At 40.3% G+C, this 15,972-nt stretch overlaps 2 protein-coding genes across 7 annotated transcripts in view; both read right to left on the reverse strand.

Moving 5' to 3' along the window:
- bbs9 (Bardet-Biedl syndrome 9) overlaps positions 1 to 9,592 on the reverse strand; it is a 113,832-nt gene extending 104,240 nt beyond the window's left edge. For 2 of the 5 annotated variants that reach the window (XM_053650934.1, XM_053650932.1), the window contains exons 1-6: positions 9,265 to 9,588; positions 7,065 to 7,185; positions 6,104 to 6,254; positions 4,989 to 5,053; positions 4,128 to 4,241; positions 1,921 to 2,095 (exon numbers count right to left, since the gene is read on the reverse strand). In XM_053650934.1, coding sequence (XP_053506909.1) covers positions 1,921 to 2,095; positions 4,128 to 4,241; positions 4,989 to 5,053; positions 6,104 to 6,254; positions 7,065 to 7,176 — 617 coding nt within the window. In that variant the 5' untranslated portion in view covers positions 7,177 to 7,185; positions 9,265 to 9,588. Of the gene's footprint in view, positions 1 to 1,920; positions 2,096 to 4,127; positions 4,242 to 4,988; positions 5,054 to 5,994; positions 6,255 to 7,064; positions 7,186 to 9,264 lie in introns of those variants that run through there. The other 3 variants (XM_053650933.1, XM_053650936.1, XM_053650935.1) reach the window with 3 other exon arrangements.
- Positions 9,593 to 10,604: 1,012 nt separating this feature from the next.
- Positions 10,605 to 15,972, reverse strand: eaf1 (ELL associated factor 1). Of its 2 annotated transcripts, XM_053651221.1 has the most exons (7): positions 15,838 to 15,972; positions 14,200 to 14,387; positions 12,933 to 13,027; positions 12,703 to 12,839; positions 12,445 to 12,611; positions 11,997 to 12,212; positions 10,605 to 11,781 (listed from the first exon to the last, which is right to left on the reverse strand). In XM_053651221.1, exons 2-7 carry the CDS (start codon positions 14,300 to 14,302, stop codon positions 11,708 to 11,710), a joined length of 792 nt encoding a protein of 263 aa, XP_053507196.1. In that variant the 5' UTR covers positions 14,303 to 14,387; positions 15,838 to 15,972; the 3' UTR covers positions 10,605 to 11,707. The 2 variants fall into 2 exon arrangements, with proteins under 2 accessions (XP_053507196.1, XP_053507197.1); XM_053651222.1 differs by lacking the exon at positions 15,838 to 15,972 and having other exon boundaries at positions 10,605 to 11,750; positions 14,200 to 14,459.

Here is a 15,972-nt window from a genome sequence, read left to right on the forward strand (position 1 = left end):
CCATCAGCCAAAGTTAAGTAAAGGGACTGTGTGGACATTTTTACAATTTTCATTCAGCATTTAGCACATTAGAGACGCTCTTTGAATGTCAAATGGTTCTACTCTGGCTATTTTACAACAGCATTTTAAGGACTTAAAAAAATAAAAATACAAAAGGTTTGAGAATAAAGTCGTAATATTTTAAGGAAAAAAGTTGAAATATATCTGATATCACGAGGAAAAAAAAGTCACAATACTTTGAGAATAAAGTCATAATATTGTGAGAAAAAAAAGTCATGACATTTAAAGAATAAAGTCGGAATATTTTGAGAATAAAGTAATAATACTATGACAAAACGGTACATATGAGTAAATATGTAATACTGAGATATTTTTCTCAAAACATCGTGACATTTTTCCTTGTAATATCAGATATTACAACTTTAATCTTGATATATCATGATAATAATAATAATTTTTCTAAATATTATGATTTGATTTGTGAAATCTCGGCTTTATTTTTCAAAATAGTGGCCCTAAAAAACCATCGGAGTATACACCGATCAACCATACGATTAAAACCATTGACAGGTGGCGTGAATAACATTGATCTTCTCGTTTCAGTGCCACCTATCAAGGGCTGAGATATACAGCAGCAGGTGAACAGTCAGTTGTCAAGCATGATGTGTTGGAAGCAGGAAAAATGGGCAAGCGTAAAAGATCTGAGCGACATGACGAAGATTTCAAGGTGTTGGCTCGGCCTCCGGATTCCCCAGATCTCAATCCGATCAAGCGTCTGTGGGATGTTCTGGGCAAACAAGTCCAATCCATGGAGGCCACACCTCGCAACTTACAGGACTTAAAGGATCCAGATATCACAGCACACCTTCAGAGGTCTCGTGGAGTCCATGTCTTGACGGGTCAGAGCTGTTTTGGTGGCGCAAAGGGGACCTACACGATATTACGCAGGTGGTTTTAATATTATGGCTGATCGGTGTATAACACCCACTCCCGAGGCATACAAAGTTTTAATAAGATGGACTCGTAATGCCTTCTTTGAAATCGCAATGTAAATCACCTCACAACCAGCAGAGGGCGATAAAAATGACAAACTCCTCCTTAAGGGATGCGCAAATCATAATAAACCTGTTCGCTATCCCACCAGGCAATTAAACGCATGTGTGATGACCAGTCCAGTGTTGGTAGCTAATGTCACATAACTTATGGATAGTTATTTAGCTAGCGTTTAAGTTTATTAGCACAAACAAGTATATATGCACGTTTATATACTACTAGTCTTCTGGGAAACATGTAAATATCTTATGTAGCTTTTGAAGGGCAGTACTAAATGGAAAAAAAAAAAGATCTTTAAACCAAGTAATAACAATTTACACCGATCTTCCTGCTCAAAAGTTTACACCCCCTCCCCCACGCTCTTAATGTATCGTGTTGCCTTCTTGAGCATCAGTGAATGTTTGCACCTTTTGTAATAGTCATGTACGAGTCCCTCAGTTGTCCTCAGTGTGACCTGACGGATCTCGATACCATATAGCCGCTGTTGGAAAGGGGGTCAAATATGCATATAATATCTTCATGTCTCACATCTGGCTCGCGTCTTTATCGCCTCGATGTGTTTATCCGCGAGGTGACTGCACGAGTAGGGCGTTCTTTCTCTGCTTGTTGAACATATATAAAAAAAAAAACGCTAGCGATCGCAGGATTACCCAGCGTACTTGTCCATTGGGCAACTAAGATTTAAAAACGAATAGCCCCGAACACGTAATTCTCTCGTCCCGGGCACCTGGGCTACTTATTTTTCCACCCCGACTTAATGCAATTTTTCAAAGAAATTCAACACCTTATTGTCTTTATTTTTCATCAGAATCAGTATTATTGTGTGGCTTAAGACAGAAGAAGGATCTATATCGTCATCGATCTGACCTGTAGCACTCCACCTGGCGGGACGAGGAGACGGTGATGAAGGCGTCGGTTCGGGCGCAGTAACACAGCGGGCCTGGGAGTAAAAATCCGGGCAGGAAGCGTCCGAACGCATAGCTCTCTTGCTCGAAGAACATCAGCATGCCGTCCATGGACTGGATGCAAATGAAGTGATGTCCTGTGCAAACAAAAAAGGAAAGGGGGGGCAGAAAGCTTGCTGAGAGACACAACAGCAACAAAAACCACAACTATTCAGACAAACCTCATTCTCATCAGAGAAAATAAACCAATGGGCTGTGGAATGATGAGGATGAAGAGTCGCGTTAGAGAAGTGTTATTTCGTTCTGGGCCGACTTGGTAAGCACTGCTGATGATTTCCTCGTGCTCGAGATGACGTGTGTGTAGAGGCTTTGTCTGTGTCACACTACAAGCCGACTCTCAGAATTTGCACGGTTCGTGGCTCATGCTCAGATCCACGCTTTATGAGACAGAAAACGAAGGCTCTAATTAGGTCTCACTGCGCCTTTAAAAAAGACTGCACGCTCGTCTACGGAGGGTCGACGAGAACCACGACAAAGACTCCGACGCATATGGAAACCTAATGAGAGCGTGTGTGTGTGTGTGTGTGTGTGAGAGAGAGAGCGAGAGAAGAGAGTGAGTAGGTGTGAGTGAGTGTTAACGATTTTTTTTGGAAGATTCAGCGCAGAGTAACGAGTGCTAGTTACTCTGTTAATTAGTGGACCAGACAGGGTGCGAGTCAGCACCGGGCCACCGTGCGCACACAGTACATTCCTTTCAAAGCTACTGTCTCACTTCCAGGCTTCTGGACCACTTCTTGCTCCGGGGACGTCATTAATATCACCATATATATGATTAAGCAGGCTGTTTTTGTTTTCCACAGGAGGTTCCGGACTGCGATTCAGCATAGTGCTTACTTCAGCAATTCTCGCTCGCAAAACGGAAACTCAAACCACGTTTTCCCAACAGTACGACACTCAAGTGTGTCGTGCTTATCTTTTCTTAAGACCTCGAATAGGTTGGAGGTTTAAAAAAAAAAAAAAAAAAAAAAAAAAAACCAGACTCTGCTGCCACTGTGTGGTTATCCACGATATTGCATGCAGAAAGAAATACTTTAAGCCTATTAAGCGTTGAGATGGACATTGCTCTATTTATAGGAGCGTTATTATAAACAGTACTTTATCCAGTCTGAGGACAATGAAGCAGCCAGCAGTAAATAAATACCCTTCTGCACAAACACAAACACCCCTTTACCACTGACAGCGCGTTTACCGGGTTACTTTTGAAGAAACAGCACAATTTCTATTTTCGACCATTAATTAATCAGCTAATAAACAGAATTTTTAAAAAAGGTTCAGGATGTTGTACGCATATAAATAAACTAAATGGGGAATAACAACAGCGATCGTACTGTTCTAGGAAAAGAATCGACGACAGCGTCGTGTGATGTGACCCAATGCGAAGTGGCGCTAATGCTACAACCAGAAATGTGATTATTTTCCATCGTGAAGTGTTCTATTCACATTCAGCACGTTTTATTTTTTCGCTGAGCAAAGAACTACATGCCATGCTTTTTATCCGGTTACGGTCACATTTAAATACAGCAAACCGTCTCTCTTGTCATGTTACTAAGGAACCAGAATATTCTCTGTCCTGACTGTTGCCAAGTGGTGCCGCTGGAGACTCCTTACATGAAGGTTAAATAAACATCTCCTTACAGAAAACGACACCATATTAATAATTATACATTTATTATACACACTGCATGTGCAGTTTGCGAAGGGTGCTTGGACCCTGCAGAGAGTCGCTTTATGAGTACGAAATGAATTTTAATACTTTAATACTGCTAATTTAATAATACAATATAGGTTTATTTGGCGGTTTTACGTTGTTGTTTACATTATGGCCGGTCACGAAGATGTGTTTCTAGGGCGCTCACTGATAAGTGTGCGTCTGTGTTACTCCTGCCCCTTGCGTAATGCACTACATAAAACAGTCTTTATAGTGAAAAGTGAACAAGTAAATAAGGGAGCGATTTCAGACACAGGAAATGTAAAAGATGCAAACACCGAGCACCGAACATGTTGCTTTCGTGTGCATTTTTCCACGCGACAGTTCCTTATAAAAGAAAATGGTGAACCCTGAGTACTAAAGCATGCGACGACGGCGTCCTTCACTGGCTAAAGGCTCACCGGTGACCCCTCCGAACGGGCCGTAGGTCATGTTGCAGGCCGTCCTCTGCAGGTTGTGCTCGTAAACCAGTCGGAGCTGGTACTGATCCCCGTGTTCCACGTTCCCAGCAGTACCTGAAAACAGCGGAGAGGAAGAACACAATATTACTGCCTCGAGAAAAGGGTTTTAAATATAGATCTCCACATTCAGCTCTGATTACCAAAGTGCTGTCGAATTCTCTAATCTGATTGGTCAGAATTCATTTGTCACCAGATAACACCAGAACTGCCAACACTAGCACGGTTTACGCTAATACGCTTCGTTTCTATTCCAACCGCTTCACAGGAACTTCACCGCAGACCTCCACATACGGTAATCCAAGACTAAATTAATAAATAAATAAACCACTGATATGGTGACATTTTCTGTAAGGAGGCGTTTAATTTACCATTTACGGAAGGAGTCTCCAGTTTCAGTGCTTTGAAAACGGTCACTATCATTCGTTGCTGCATTTTTTTTGTATTATTGATGCCAAAAGAGAAAGAGAGATAGAAAAAAAAAAAAAGACAGGTAACTATTTATAATAGCTGCTATAATGTAAATGATTACAGGAACTAATTTGTAGTTGTTCCAGGACATTAAATGTAACAATAAACGGATAAAAAGTATGATTTGGCATTCTTGAATAAATGAAAATCATAAGGACTGTAGAGTAAGAGGAATAAAACACTTCAGGATGTGCTGTTATTGATACCACGCTGTCCTTGAACAGCCACGCCCCCTAGTGTCGTTCCTGTCAGGTTTCTAACCGTGGTTTGAATCCGATTGGGGAAACAAGTTGGACTTACGTACAAAGTACAACCTCTTCGCAGGACACTAACCTGAGACGGCATAGATGGACAGCTTTCTGGGATGCAGCACTGCCAAGTGAAGCAGCTCTGAGCACCTGGAGACACAGAACTGAAATCACATTTGGTCCTTCACAATCCGGAGACATCCTGACCACAGAAACATCATCCCGTGTGAGCGATCAGAGAATTAAGAAGTCCCGGCTGTACGAGCGCTGGACACGTGCCACACTCCTCCGTTCCAAAATCCTTTCCCGATGCGAGAGAACCGAGACAGAAACCGCTCGAGTTGCGGTTTCGCCTGAGAAACAGTCGTGTCTTTCGGCCCCGAGACGTTGTTTGGGGGAGAGAAAAAAACCAAAAGGGACGGTTATAAACGTGGCCCCGGACCACAGGGCGGAACGCTGTGCCAAAAAATATATACAAATACTTTCTCTACACTCGTACCTCCTGTACGCTCTGAACCCAATGAAAAGAAAACCCATGGGTTTCATCTAAGAGAAACCCAGAAGAGCTTAAAGACATACAGTTATACAAATATAACTACATATCACACTAGCGTACTGAAAACTACTTAAAGAGCAGCAAACTAGGGAGTTTACAGATTTCCACGTCGCGAGTACGGCTAAAAGGTCTCGTTTACCGACAAACATCACTGCGAAAGATCGTGCGGAACACTTTCCCGCGAGTGGGATTTTTTGCGTCCTAAATTTTAGGGGCGGGGAAAAAAACCTGCGGCAAAATCGAGCATTTTTGGCCGCACAAATCGGAAAAAAAACTCGAAATCCCGTACGGACTGAACGTTAAAAGACTTCGTCACGACTAACATGCAGCGTCATCAGTTGAAGAAATGTTTTGAGATGCCGAGGCATCATTTTGAGAAACATTTGATGTGACAGATAGCGGAGATCCTCTGCCGTGTTCATATTTTCACTCGCGTATCGCTCTAAACATCTAAACCAGGTAACCGTGGGTTAAACGCGCTGATTAAATGCTTTACGCAAGCTCGAGTCAAAGATGGAGTCAAATATACACGTACACACACGGTACACAGGTTCATGCAAAGGCAGATTTCTTGGATCACTCATCACACTCGTCCCTTTGATGCTTCTGCTGCTCTGGCTCATCCTGACCCAGTGATGACTTACGAGACAAACTTGCCCACTTCCACCTGGATGATGGGGTCTCGCAGGTGGACCTCCAGCAGCTGGGCGTCCACTCCGATCTGCTCGGCCGGCCTGGTGGCGTGGGGGGCGAAAATCCGCAGCATTCCCATGTAGCTGCCCACCACCACCTTATCTATAAAGAGTCGAGACATCCGTAGAGTAGAAGGTTATACACACAAGGAATAAAACACTTGGGAGCGTGCTGTTATAGGAAATGAATCAACAACGCTGCTGTATATACACAAACATACACACACAAATATACATACACACGCAGTCATTCCCAGTTTTGTTTCAGTATGACAAGTTCATTATTGTATCATTAATGTCTTTGAAGTTTCACTATTACTGACGACTTCATCTTGCAAATAAAGGAAATAACCTGAACTGAACACGGGCTGTAATTTGGACTAACACTCTCTCTATCTATCTGAACGTGAAAGCTTTCATTTCTCATCTAAAATAAAAACATGTTTGTAGTCCCAGGTGAAGCATTATTCGATATGTTAAAATCAGGGCGGGACACACAGAGTGGCTCCTCCCCCCAGACTGAGTAAAACATGCGAGGTCGAACAGCCAAAGACACATTTTACTCGACGATGTTTTTTCTCTCGCTCAACAACGGCGAGCTGATTTTTGTAACGTCAGATTCTAGAGGGCATCTGATTGGACAGAAAATCTGCTGAGAAGCTGAAGTGCAGAATGAGGTCATCGAAACCGTTGATCCGTATTGGTATTAGAGAGAGACTGTACATTTTGAACGCGTATATCTTCTCAATGCGAGTTTAGTCGTTGTTTTGGAGCGCACTAGCTAATAGATAATATTACGTCTGGAATACTCATTCACTAAAAGCCACAAAACTTCCATTTTGATTTCATGGGGACTTTAAAGGTTTAACTTGACGTGTGTCTAACTGACGTGTGACTCTGCACGGTCGCTCACCGTAGCCACTTCCGCTGTTGTCCACATCTCCGAGGCAAAGGCAGCCCTGGTCGAACTCCTCCCCCTCGCCCAGCACGGCCGACCACCACTCCCGCGCCTTAAACAGGGACATCTCGCTGCTCTGGGAAAAGTGCGGGTGGGGGAAGAAGAAGAAGAAGAAGAAGAAGAAAAAAAAATATTACTGTTCAGTATCACAGGTTGAACTACACATTGTGTATTTCTCGTGTGTGTAACACGCTCATTCTCACACATTATTGTTCCTATAGTAACGACGTACATGGACTTCTATGGTGGACGCTCCGCTCCATATGCACTACACCTACTAAAATGAACTGAAAACCTGCTGGAGGAGACGTTTATTTAGCATTTATGGAAGGAGTCTCCAGTATCAGCACTCTGTAACAGTCAGTACGATTATTTATTTATTTATTTATTTTACGCTTTCCAATTTCTGGACAAATTTAGGATTTTTTTTTGTTTTATTAACTTCAAGACAGAGGGGGGAAAAAAGTGAGTGAAGGAATGACCACTGAACGATAGCTGCTATGATGGAAGTGATCAGAACTTCTTTCAAGAATATTAAATGTAACTATAAACTGATAAAAAAAAAAAATTATTTCATTAGAAATATACTCTACCGTTCAAAAGTTTAGACACAGAGATTCTTTATTTTTCCTCAATTTATAATAACAATAAAGTCGTCAAAACTCTGGAGTAACACAAATGGAACTATGGGAATTATGTCGTGATGAAAAATCCAAAATAAATCAAATAATTTAGTATTTTAGCATCTTCAAAGTAGACACGCTTTTTGCCTAGAATTTCCAGAAATGTATTCTTGGCGCTTTCTCGAGGAATTTCCCTGAGATGCTTTTTAAACCGTATTAAAGGAGTTCACACCGACGTCGCACACTCATCGGCTGCTTTTCGGGATATTTCGCTCCGTCGTCCGTTTAAAAACATATTTTTTTCGTAAATAAAATGTTAGTTTTCTAATGAAAGAAATGAATACGTCAGCACGATTATATTTCTGTCTACGACACTGATTTCACACACTTAATCATGCCCCTTCAGATCAAAAGCTTTTTAAGATCATGAGAAACATTTCAGTCGAGTGTCTCCAAACTTTTGACCGGTAGTGTGTTATGTTGTTGGCCAACTGTTGTGGTATAAGACAATAAATCGACTTCTCAACACCCCATTGTCGATTATTTTTCTAGAACTGCACAGCCCCAATAATTTAATTCCTTACTTAATCCTCTGGTCAATAGCGAGCAAACCACATGGCCAAGGATTTCATTAGGAGCCAAGCGGCTTTTCTAATAGTTGACGAACAAGCAGGTGGGAGTGACAGCTAATCCAGGAAGGAGAAGGAGTGTGTGTGTGTGGGAGGGAGAGGGAGAGAGAGAGAGAGAGAGAGAGAGAGAGAAAAAGATGGGGAATACAATGCACATCCAGTATACTGCTGAATAAACTGACTGACAGAAGACAGCATCTCTTGTCAAACCCCGTTGTTTTTATCTCATGAATATTTACGATATGCAAATTAGCGTCAACACGCTCGACTGTCTCATTTGCATATTTGAACAGAAAACTGTAATACACATTTTCAAAATATGAAAAAATAACAGTGATCTCGTACGCTCCAAAAAAAAAACTTACACTCTAATTTGGTTTAAATCATTTTTAAATACCTTTTACAAGTTTGTTTTTTGGGTTCGTTTCATTTGTGGAATATGTTTTCTGTACATATTATAATGAGCTGAGCTAGGAAATGAAAGCTACATTAAAATATAAAGCCACATTAGCTAAACTGGCTCAAATCAATTCAGCAATCATTTCATAATCAGAATCATTTCCGTCGCGTTATTTTGAATAAAAAGATAATACGCGGTACTATGACCGGCTTGAAAGCTAACGTTAATGAGCTTAAGTACTTAGATAAGCTAGTTACAGTTAGCTTGGTGTCTGTATAAGCGAAAGCCGGGACCAATCCCAAATGACTCGACACTCCCTAGATAGCTCACTATACACGCGAACTTAACAACTGCTTTCACACCCTATGTAGTGCACCGGATATCCGCCAAGTAGCTATTGTTATTGAGCCCAGCTGTAGCGCTGCCACAGAGCTAATTTAGCAGCACTCTTTAATGTAAAGTGGGTTTTTATTCTGCTGCACGAGTGTGTGCTGCTGCTGTACCTTTCCTGGAGACCCACGAGTGAAGTTCTGCAAGCGTTACCGGTGCTTCACGAGCGCCAGCATCTTATCGCGTGCGCTCACGTCGCCGTTGCCATGGCACTGTCACTAACGTTAACGGCGCAGTGAAGCGGGTAACGCTAAAAACCACACTCACTAACGGGTTGTCAAAATAAAAGTTAACTCGTTACTTCCGTAAAGATGGATTTCTGCGCGGAACAGGTTGTTTAAAATGGAATATGATCCATACTAGTTATAGTAAATCTAAAGTTTATTATTATTATTATTAAAAAGCAGTTTGCAGTACGCAGAATCTATGCAATATGACTATTTCCGGTACAATAAAATACCCAAATGTTATAATAGGAAGCCCGCGCTTATCACGCCTACCGTGGTTTATTGTTGTATTTTAATTTCAAAATAAAAGTATACTCGGTTGAAAATGTCTGGGGGGGGGGGGGGGGGGGGTATGATTTCTTTTTCTTTTAATTAATTTTATTTTTGCTGATAATTTCTCTATATACTTTTAAAACAAACGGATTACTATTTGTATAACATTATACTCTACATATATTTCTGAAATCGGTTGTAGTTGCACTCAGGTTTCAAATTAAATCATAAAGCATTTTTCTTTATCTTCCTTCCTTACTTCCTTTTGTTCATCACCACGTAAATAGCATCAGTTCGACTTTAATGAGTAACGGTTGACTGCTTTATCCTGGTCAGGGTCGCATGAGTCTGGATACGTAGTGTAAATTGGGTTTAAATTCGAATTCAGATCCAGATCCAAATAATTGCAGCACTATTGATAGCATTATCGTGTTAGACCCCTAGTACCCATCTTCTTTGGGAATAGCATTTACAGGGTGTCTTTAATAAAGAATAAAATTTGACTAGCAAATTTCTTTAACATCATGAACTAAAGCAGTGCTCTGACCTGCAAACGTAAACAAAGAAAACAAAAAGGTTAGACAGATTTCATTTCTAAAGTGTAGAGTATGCTGCTTCAATGAAGCTCATCACACACACAAGCGTTACAAACTCTTCTGTGAATGAAGCTCAAAAAACGAATCCTGGACTTTCTATGTTTCAGAAAACAGCTCTTTATTGCTCTATTCACACGGTCACGGGAAAGAAAAAACACTGCAGTTTTAACATCACACTCGAAGAGCAAAAAGCATTCATATTTCACAATACTGACCTTGACTCTTAGTCTTGAGCAAATGTTCGAACCCATGTTCATCAGAATTTAAGTTAAAAATCTCTACACATAGCTACAATTAAGGCTAAAATCCTTTTTTTTTTTTCTTTTTTTTTTTTTTACAGTTACGCTGTTTGATTCATATAATATTTCCTTCTTTGTCTATACAGAAGAAGCAACTGTCGTGTCATGTGACCCTTTTTTTGCCTCTGTTCTAAGCAGCTTCGGATGAACTTCATGAGTGCAGATGAACGGCGAGGGCGCTTCGTGACAGGTGTGAAGTTCACAGCATGGTGGCGTTACGAAATGACAGCAAAATACACAAACAAAAACAAATTTCGGAAACTTGACTCGCACGAGGTGTTTACGTAGAATTTAAGCGAACCTACGACTAAATGTCCACTGAACACGCCGTGAATATCTCCCTTCCTTCCTTTCTTCTCTTTGTGAGTGTCACGCCTCTTGAGGGGGCGTGTCTGTTTACAACACAGAACCTGAAATCGTGTATTTCGAATAAATGACGAGATAACTTGGTTCTAAAAATATTTTCGTGACGGAAATATGCGCAAGTGGTACGACGTGAACATACACAATGATAAAAAGTTGTCGTTTGTTCGATTAGTCGCCGTTACGCGGTAATTCGCATAACAAAAACAAAACATATTTCCCCCAAAAGCTCTCGCCGCTCACAATCCCACAGCGCATTTTTTATTCGCTACTCCCGGCGCGCAGTGGACATGTAGCCTATGGACATCGCCCCCTGGTGGAGAATCTTCCCGGTCTTCCACTGAAGTGGTGCTTAAGTTAATCGTGCCTGATTGTGATTACAAATAGTATCGTGATAGTACGACATCACGACCAAAATACGTTGTGTAACTGAACGCATTATTTCATGCTAAACACTACATTGAGCTCAAGGAATGAAAAGACAAGCTAGTGGTTAGACCATCACATTGAAACTCGAAGCTCCGCCCCTTTTTGACCTTCGTTTGGCCGAATATGGACATGCATTACCAAAATCAAGCCAAACTGTAATACATACGGTGTATATGAATGCTTTTTCACGCTATGCTTTTTTTTTTATCCTGCAACAAGCCTTAAAATATATTTTAATTAAATAAAAATAATTTTAATAAAACTAGAACTTCTGCTCTATATAAAAAGCACAGGCAGCTTGTCACGATGTTGAGGGAAAATAAGGAAGAGAACAGCGCCGAGCGAGGGATGATAAGAAGACGTCAGTCGTCATCGCTGTCGCTGCCTGATTCGCTCAGCTGCAGATCGTTTCCTGATGAGATAACAAACACCAACATGGACTTCTATACACACACACATATACATATACATACATTTATAAATTATATATATATATATATATATAGAATTTATAATTTGTAAAAATACTCATGATCATTAGTATAACCATTTTTAAAGTAGAAACTGTTGCAGTGGCTTTAAAGTGTTTAATATGGAAGTTGTGAATTTCTGTATGAGTGAGTGAGAGAGAGAGAGAGAGAGAGAGAGAGATACTCACTCAGCGTGTTCATTAGCTGGTTGTTGCCCTGCGATTTCTCTGTGCCGTTGCTTGGAGGCTCTCGGCTGGGGGACAGCTGGAGGTTTGCACTCTCCTGCTCTCCGTCACTGCTGGAGCTGTCGTCGTCTCCGCTGCCTGAACAGCTGCCCGAGTCTGAGGAGCTGCTGCTCCCACTGCTGCTCATCTGCTCAATGATCTCCACCTCCGCCCGCAGCTCTGAGAGAGAGAGAGAGATAGAGAGAGAGTGTAATGGGACATAAAGAATGAAAGAGACAAGGACAGGGAGGTAGAGAAAACGAAAGGCAGAAAGAAAGGCAAGGAAAGAAAGAGAAAAAAAAAGAGGGCATCCACAGAGAGAGAGAGAGATGGAAAGAAAGAGAAGCAAAGAAAATGAGAGAGAGAGAGATAGAGAGAGAGAATATTTTTGGTGAATGTGAGACAGTCAGACCTCTCTTGATGTCGTCCAGCTGGGGTTCAGGAGACGGGTTGTCTTTACTCGGGGACGTCTTCACCCCGACGATGGGTTTAGTAGGAGTTCGGAACTGAGACGTAGGCTGATTGGCTCTCACCGACTGCTGCTCGATCCGAGCCTGGATCTTACTGCTGCCCTCGGCTCTGATGAAACAACACAGGGGTCAAAGGTCAACCAAACATTCAACTCTTCAACCCATTTCAAAATGATTTCTATTTAAATCGACACTCTCACCTGGTCTTCTTGACCTGAATGCTGCTGCTCAGCTTCTCCAACACAAACTCGCCGGTGTCGTGGTTGATGATCAGGACACAGTCTTTCTGATACGGCCGTTTGTTGCCTTTGAAGACCGTCATGGGAGGCGTCGAACCCTAGAGATCGACAACGACAACGATCGATCGCAGTAAAAATCTGAGGACGTAAGATCGGGTATTGTGAACATAAAGAAGAAAACATGTTCTCACCGGTATGTGTGGGAGCGTAATGGTGACCTCGTCTCCTTTTCCCACCTGCAGCTCTCCTTCGCACGACGTGTCGATGGAAGCCGGCTTAAAATCATCTGCCACGAAAAGGACGGGAACGTAAAAACAAGAATAAATATGCAAGATCCCTCATCAGCCTCCATCTTTCTCTTTCGTGGAGTTAACAAACGTGTCAAATTCTTCGTGTCACGATACTCAGATTCTCAGGCTTTACCTCTAACTAGGACAAAACACTGGAGACTCCTTCCACAAGAAAAAAAGAAAGAAAGACAGAAAGAAAGAATGAAAGAAAGAAGGAAGAAAGGAAAGAAAGGACAGATGCACACTGGAGACTCCCACCACAAATAATAAACAAGCGTCACCTACATAAAAGTACAACTTAAATCGTTTTGTTGTTATTATAGTGAACAAGTGCATTAATTTTCTCATTTGTAAGTCGCTTTGGATAAAGCGTCTTTTAACCCTAATTGGATCATTGTCTTGCTGTATGATGAAGTTCCTCCTGATTAATTGGGTGCATTTCTCTGTAAATTGGCAGACAAAGTGTTCCCATAAATTTCTGAATTCATTCTTCTGCTACCATTACGAGTTACATCATCAATAAAGATTAGTGAGCCTGTGCCAGAAGCAGCCATGCGAGCCCAAGCCATGACACTACCTCCACCATGTTTCACAGAGGAACTTGTATGTTTTGGATCATGAGCAGATCCATTCTTTCTCCATACTTTGGCCTTTCCGTCACTTTGGTAGAGGTTAATCTTGGTTCCAGAACTTTTGTGGCTCAAAAACAAAACGAATTGGCCTTGTCGTTCCAGTAGTTTCGGAGGGGAATGTAAACCTGTCAATTGAATCACTATAGTCAGAGCTGATGTTATGGAAAACTAATCAACACTTTCTGACCAATCAGATTGGAGAACTGAGCAGCTCTGTGCTGGACACCGTTTCCGAGATGAGGCTTTATCTCCTTATCAACAGTCTCGTTCCTGGTGTTCTAGACATTAAATTAATAATGAAAAATGGACATTTTGACGGTAGTCATGATTTAAATCAACAAGCTCTTGATTAATTCATGAATGAGAGCGCGCACGATGTTGTAAAGAGAACTAAATAAGCATTAGCTGTTATGCTAGCAGGCGATATGCTGATACAGTGAATCTCGTTATGCGAAATCTCGCGATAATACGCGGTATCGGCTCCTGGGTCTCGGACAGTACTATTAGAGAAGCTGAGAATCAGGCGCTTCACTCACATCTGATGGTGTGGAAGGAGGACTTGGCTTTCTTCTCGAAGCTCTCTCCCAGCTTTAAAACATGTTCCTCTTTATCCAGTACCGCATTACAGCTTCCGTTCATGACTGTAAGCCGCTAATCGCCTCCTCACATCTACATTTATTCACCTGCGGGCTGCTTGAACCACAGATTCGTCTCTCTGTAACGGCTAAATAAAAACATATCACGCACAGCTTGTTGACATCGTACGATATCCGCTGATGTTACCAAAATAAAAGCCGCTGGCTCGAAGACGGAACCAGAGAAAACACACCCCAACAAAAATAAAATCAAATAATAAATGAAAGTAAAATTTAATTTTGCCTATATATATATATAAAATTGTAGGTATAAGTAAATAAGTTATAATTATTTTTAATGTTGCCTAAGTAAAATGATTTAAATAAATAAATACAAACAACTAAAAAGACTAAAGACATCGTTTAGCTGTTTATATTGGAGCTCGCTTACGTATAACTCCAATTAAATTAATCAATAATTTCGTGAATTAATTTATTATTAAATGTATTCCTTTCATTCTTGTTTTATATCAACACTATAATAATAATAATAATAATTTTAAAAAAAAACAATCATCATCATCCTGAAAAGTCATCAAACAAACACAAATACATTTATTAATTTATTTCTTTATTTTTTTATGTTTTTATTTTAATTTTGTTGAGCTGTTCATGTTGTAGCTGGGTTACTTTTTACATTATATATGTATAAATAAGTTGTATGCAAATCCTGTATAAATGCATTTAAAAAAAGAAAGAAAGAAAAAAAAGAAAGTAACTCGTTGAATAGATGGATGACGAAATTTTGTATGCAAAACCCGGAAACGAGTTTGTATTTTAGCACTTCCGGTTCCATCGGGGTTTTTTTTGTTTGTTTGTTTGTTTGCTTAAATGCATTATTTCAACATTCAGTTTACAGTATGGTAGAACTAAAATAGAACATAATAAGTATTAAGAATAACAGCAATATAAGTAATAGTTAAAGAAAACACTTAAACAACACCATAGCTCAAAACAGAAGTAGAACTAGATAGTAACTTTAAAAAAAAGGGGGGGGGGCATTGCCCAAATTAAAAGAAAATTACTCATTAATTACAGTAAAACGTTTGTAGGCCGTGCAAACTGTACATGTCCTGAGTGCTTTTTTGTTAAGAGAATTTGTCAGATGAAATTGTAACCAAATAAATGTTTTACCATTCGAAAACTTACATTTATGAATATATAATCTACATAGGAAAATAATTAGGTTTATTATAAAGCAGGCATTTAGATCTGCTTCAACAAATCCAAAAATGACAGTTTTGGGATTCGTTGAAAAACTCTGCAAGATATTAGTTACAAACTAACATCTTTCCAAAGCTGCAAAGTATAACTGCACGCCCAACACAAGTGAAGGGGAGTTTCAGTGTCATTCTGACGAAAAAGAGCAATTAGTGTAAAAATCCGATCTGAATTTTTATTTTAAATAAATATTATGAATTAATTTAGAAGATATTTCTTTTACTTTGTGAGGAAAAAGCTTTGTTGCATGGACCATATATTTTCTTTCAATCTAATCTATCAAAGAGTCCATTCCAATACCAGAGATAGAGCTCTTACTTTATGAATTCTTCCTTTTTTTCTTCTTCTTCCGGTTCCATCGTGCCCGAAGTCAATGAGTGTTTTTTTAAAATGGGATTTTGGTTAAAAGCCTGAAATAAGGTCTGTGGTGAACACAAGCTCCAAATATTTTCC

Source organism: Ictalurus furcatus, chromosome 20 (assembly GCF_023375685.1).
Source record: "Ictalurus furcatus strain D&B chromosome 20, Billie_1.0, whole genome shotgun sequence".
In the NCBI taxonomy this organism is placed as follows: domain Eukaryota; kingdom Metazoa; phylum Chordata; class Actinopteri; order Siluriformes; family Ictaluridae; genus Ictalurus; species Ictalurus furcatus.

What these genes read in the sequence shown, in the direction of transcription:
- eaf1 (XM_053651221.1), bottom strand. Translation starts at nt 14,302, where the DNA reads ATGAACGGAAGCTGTAATGCGGTACTGGATAAAGAGGAACATGTTTTA. An exon ending in GCTGGACGACATCAAGAGAG is followed by an intron (nt 12,213 to 12,444) that starts GTCTGACTGTCT and finishes TCTCTCTCTCAG; the next exon opens with AGCTGCGGGCGGAGGTGGAG. An exon ending in CCAGCTAATGAACACGCTGA is followed by an intron (nt 11,782 to 11,996) that starts GTGAGTATCTCT and finishes GTGTGTGTATAG; the next exon opens with AAGTCCATGTTGGTGTTTGT.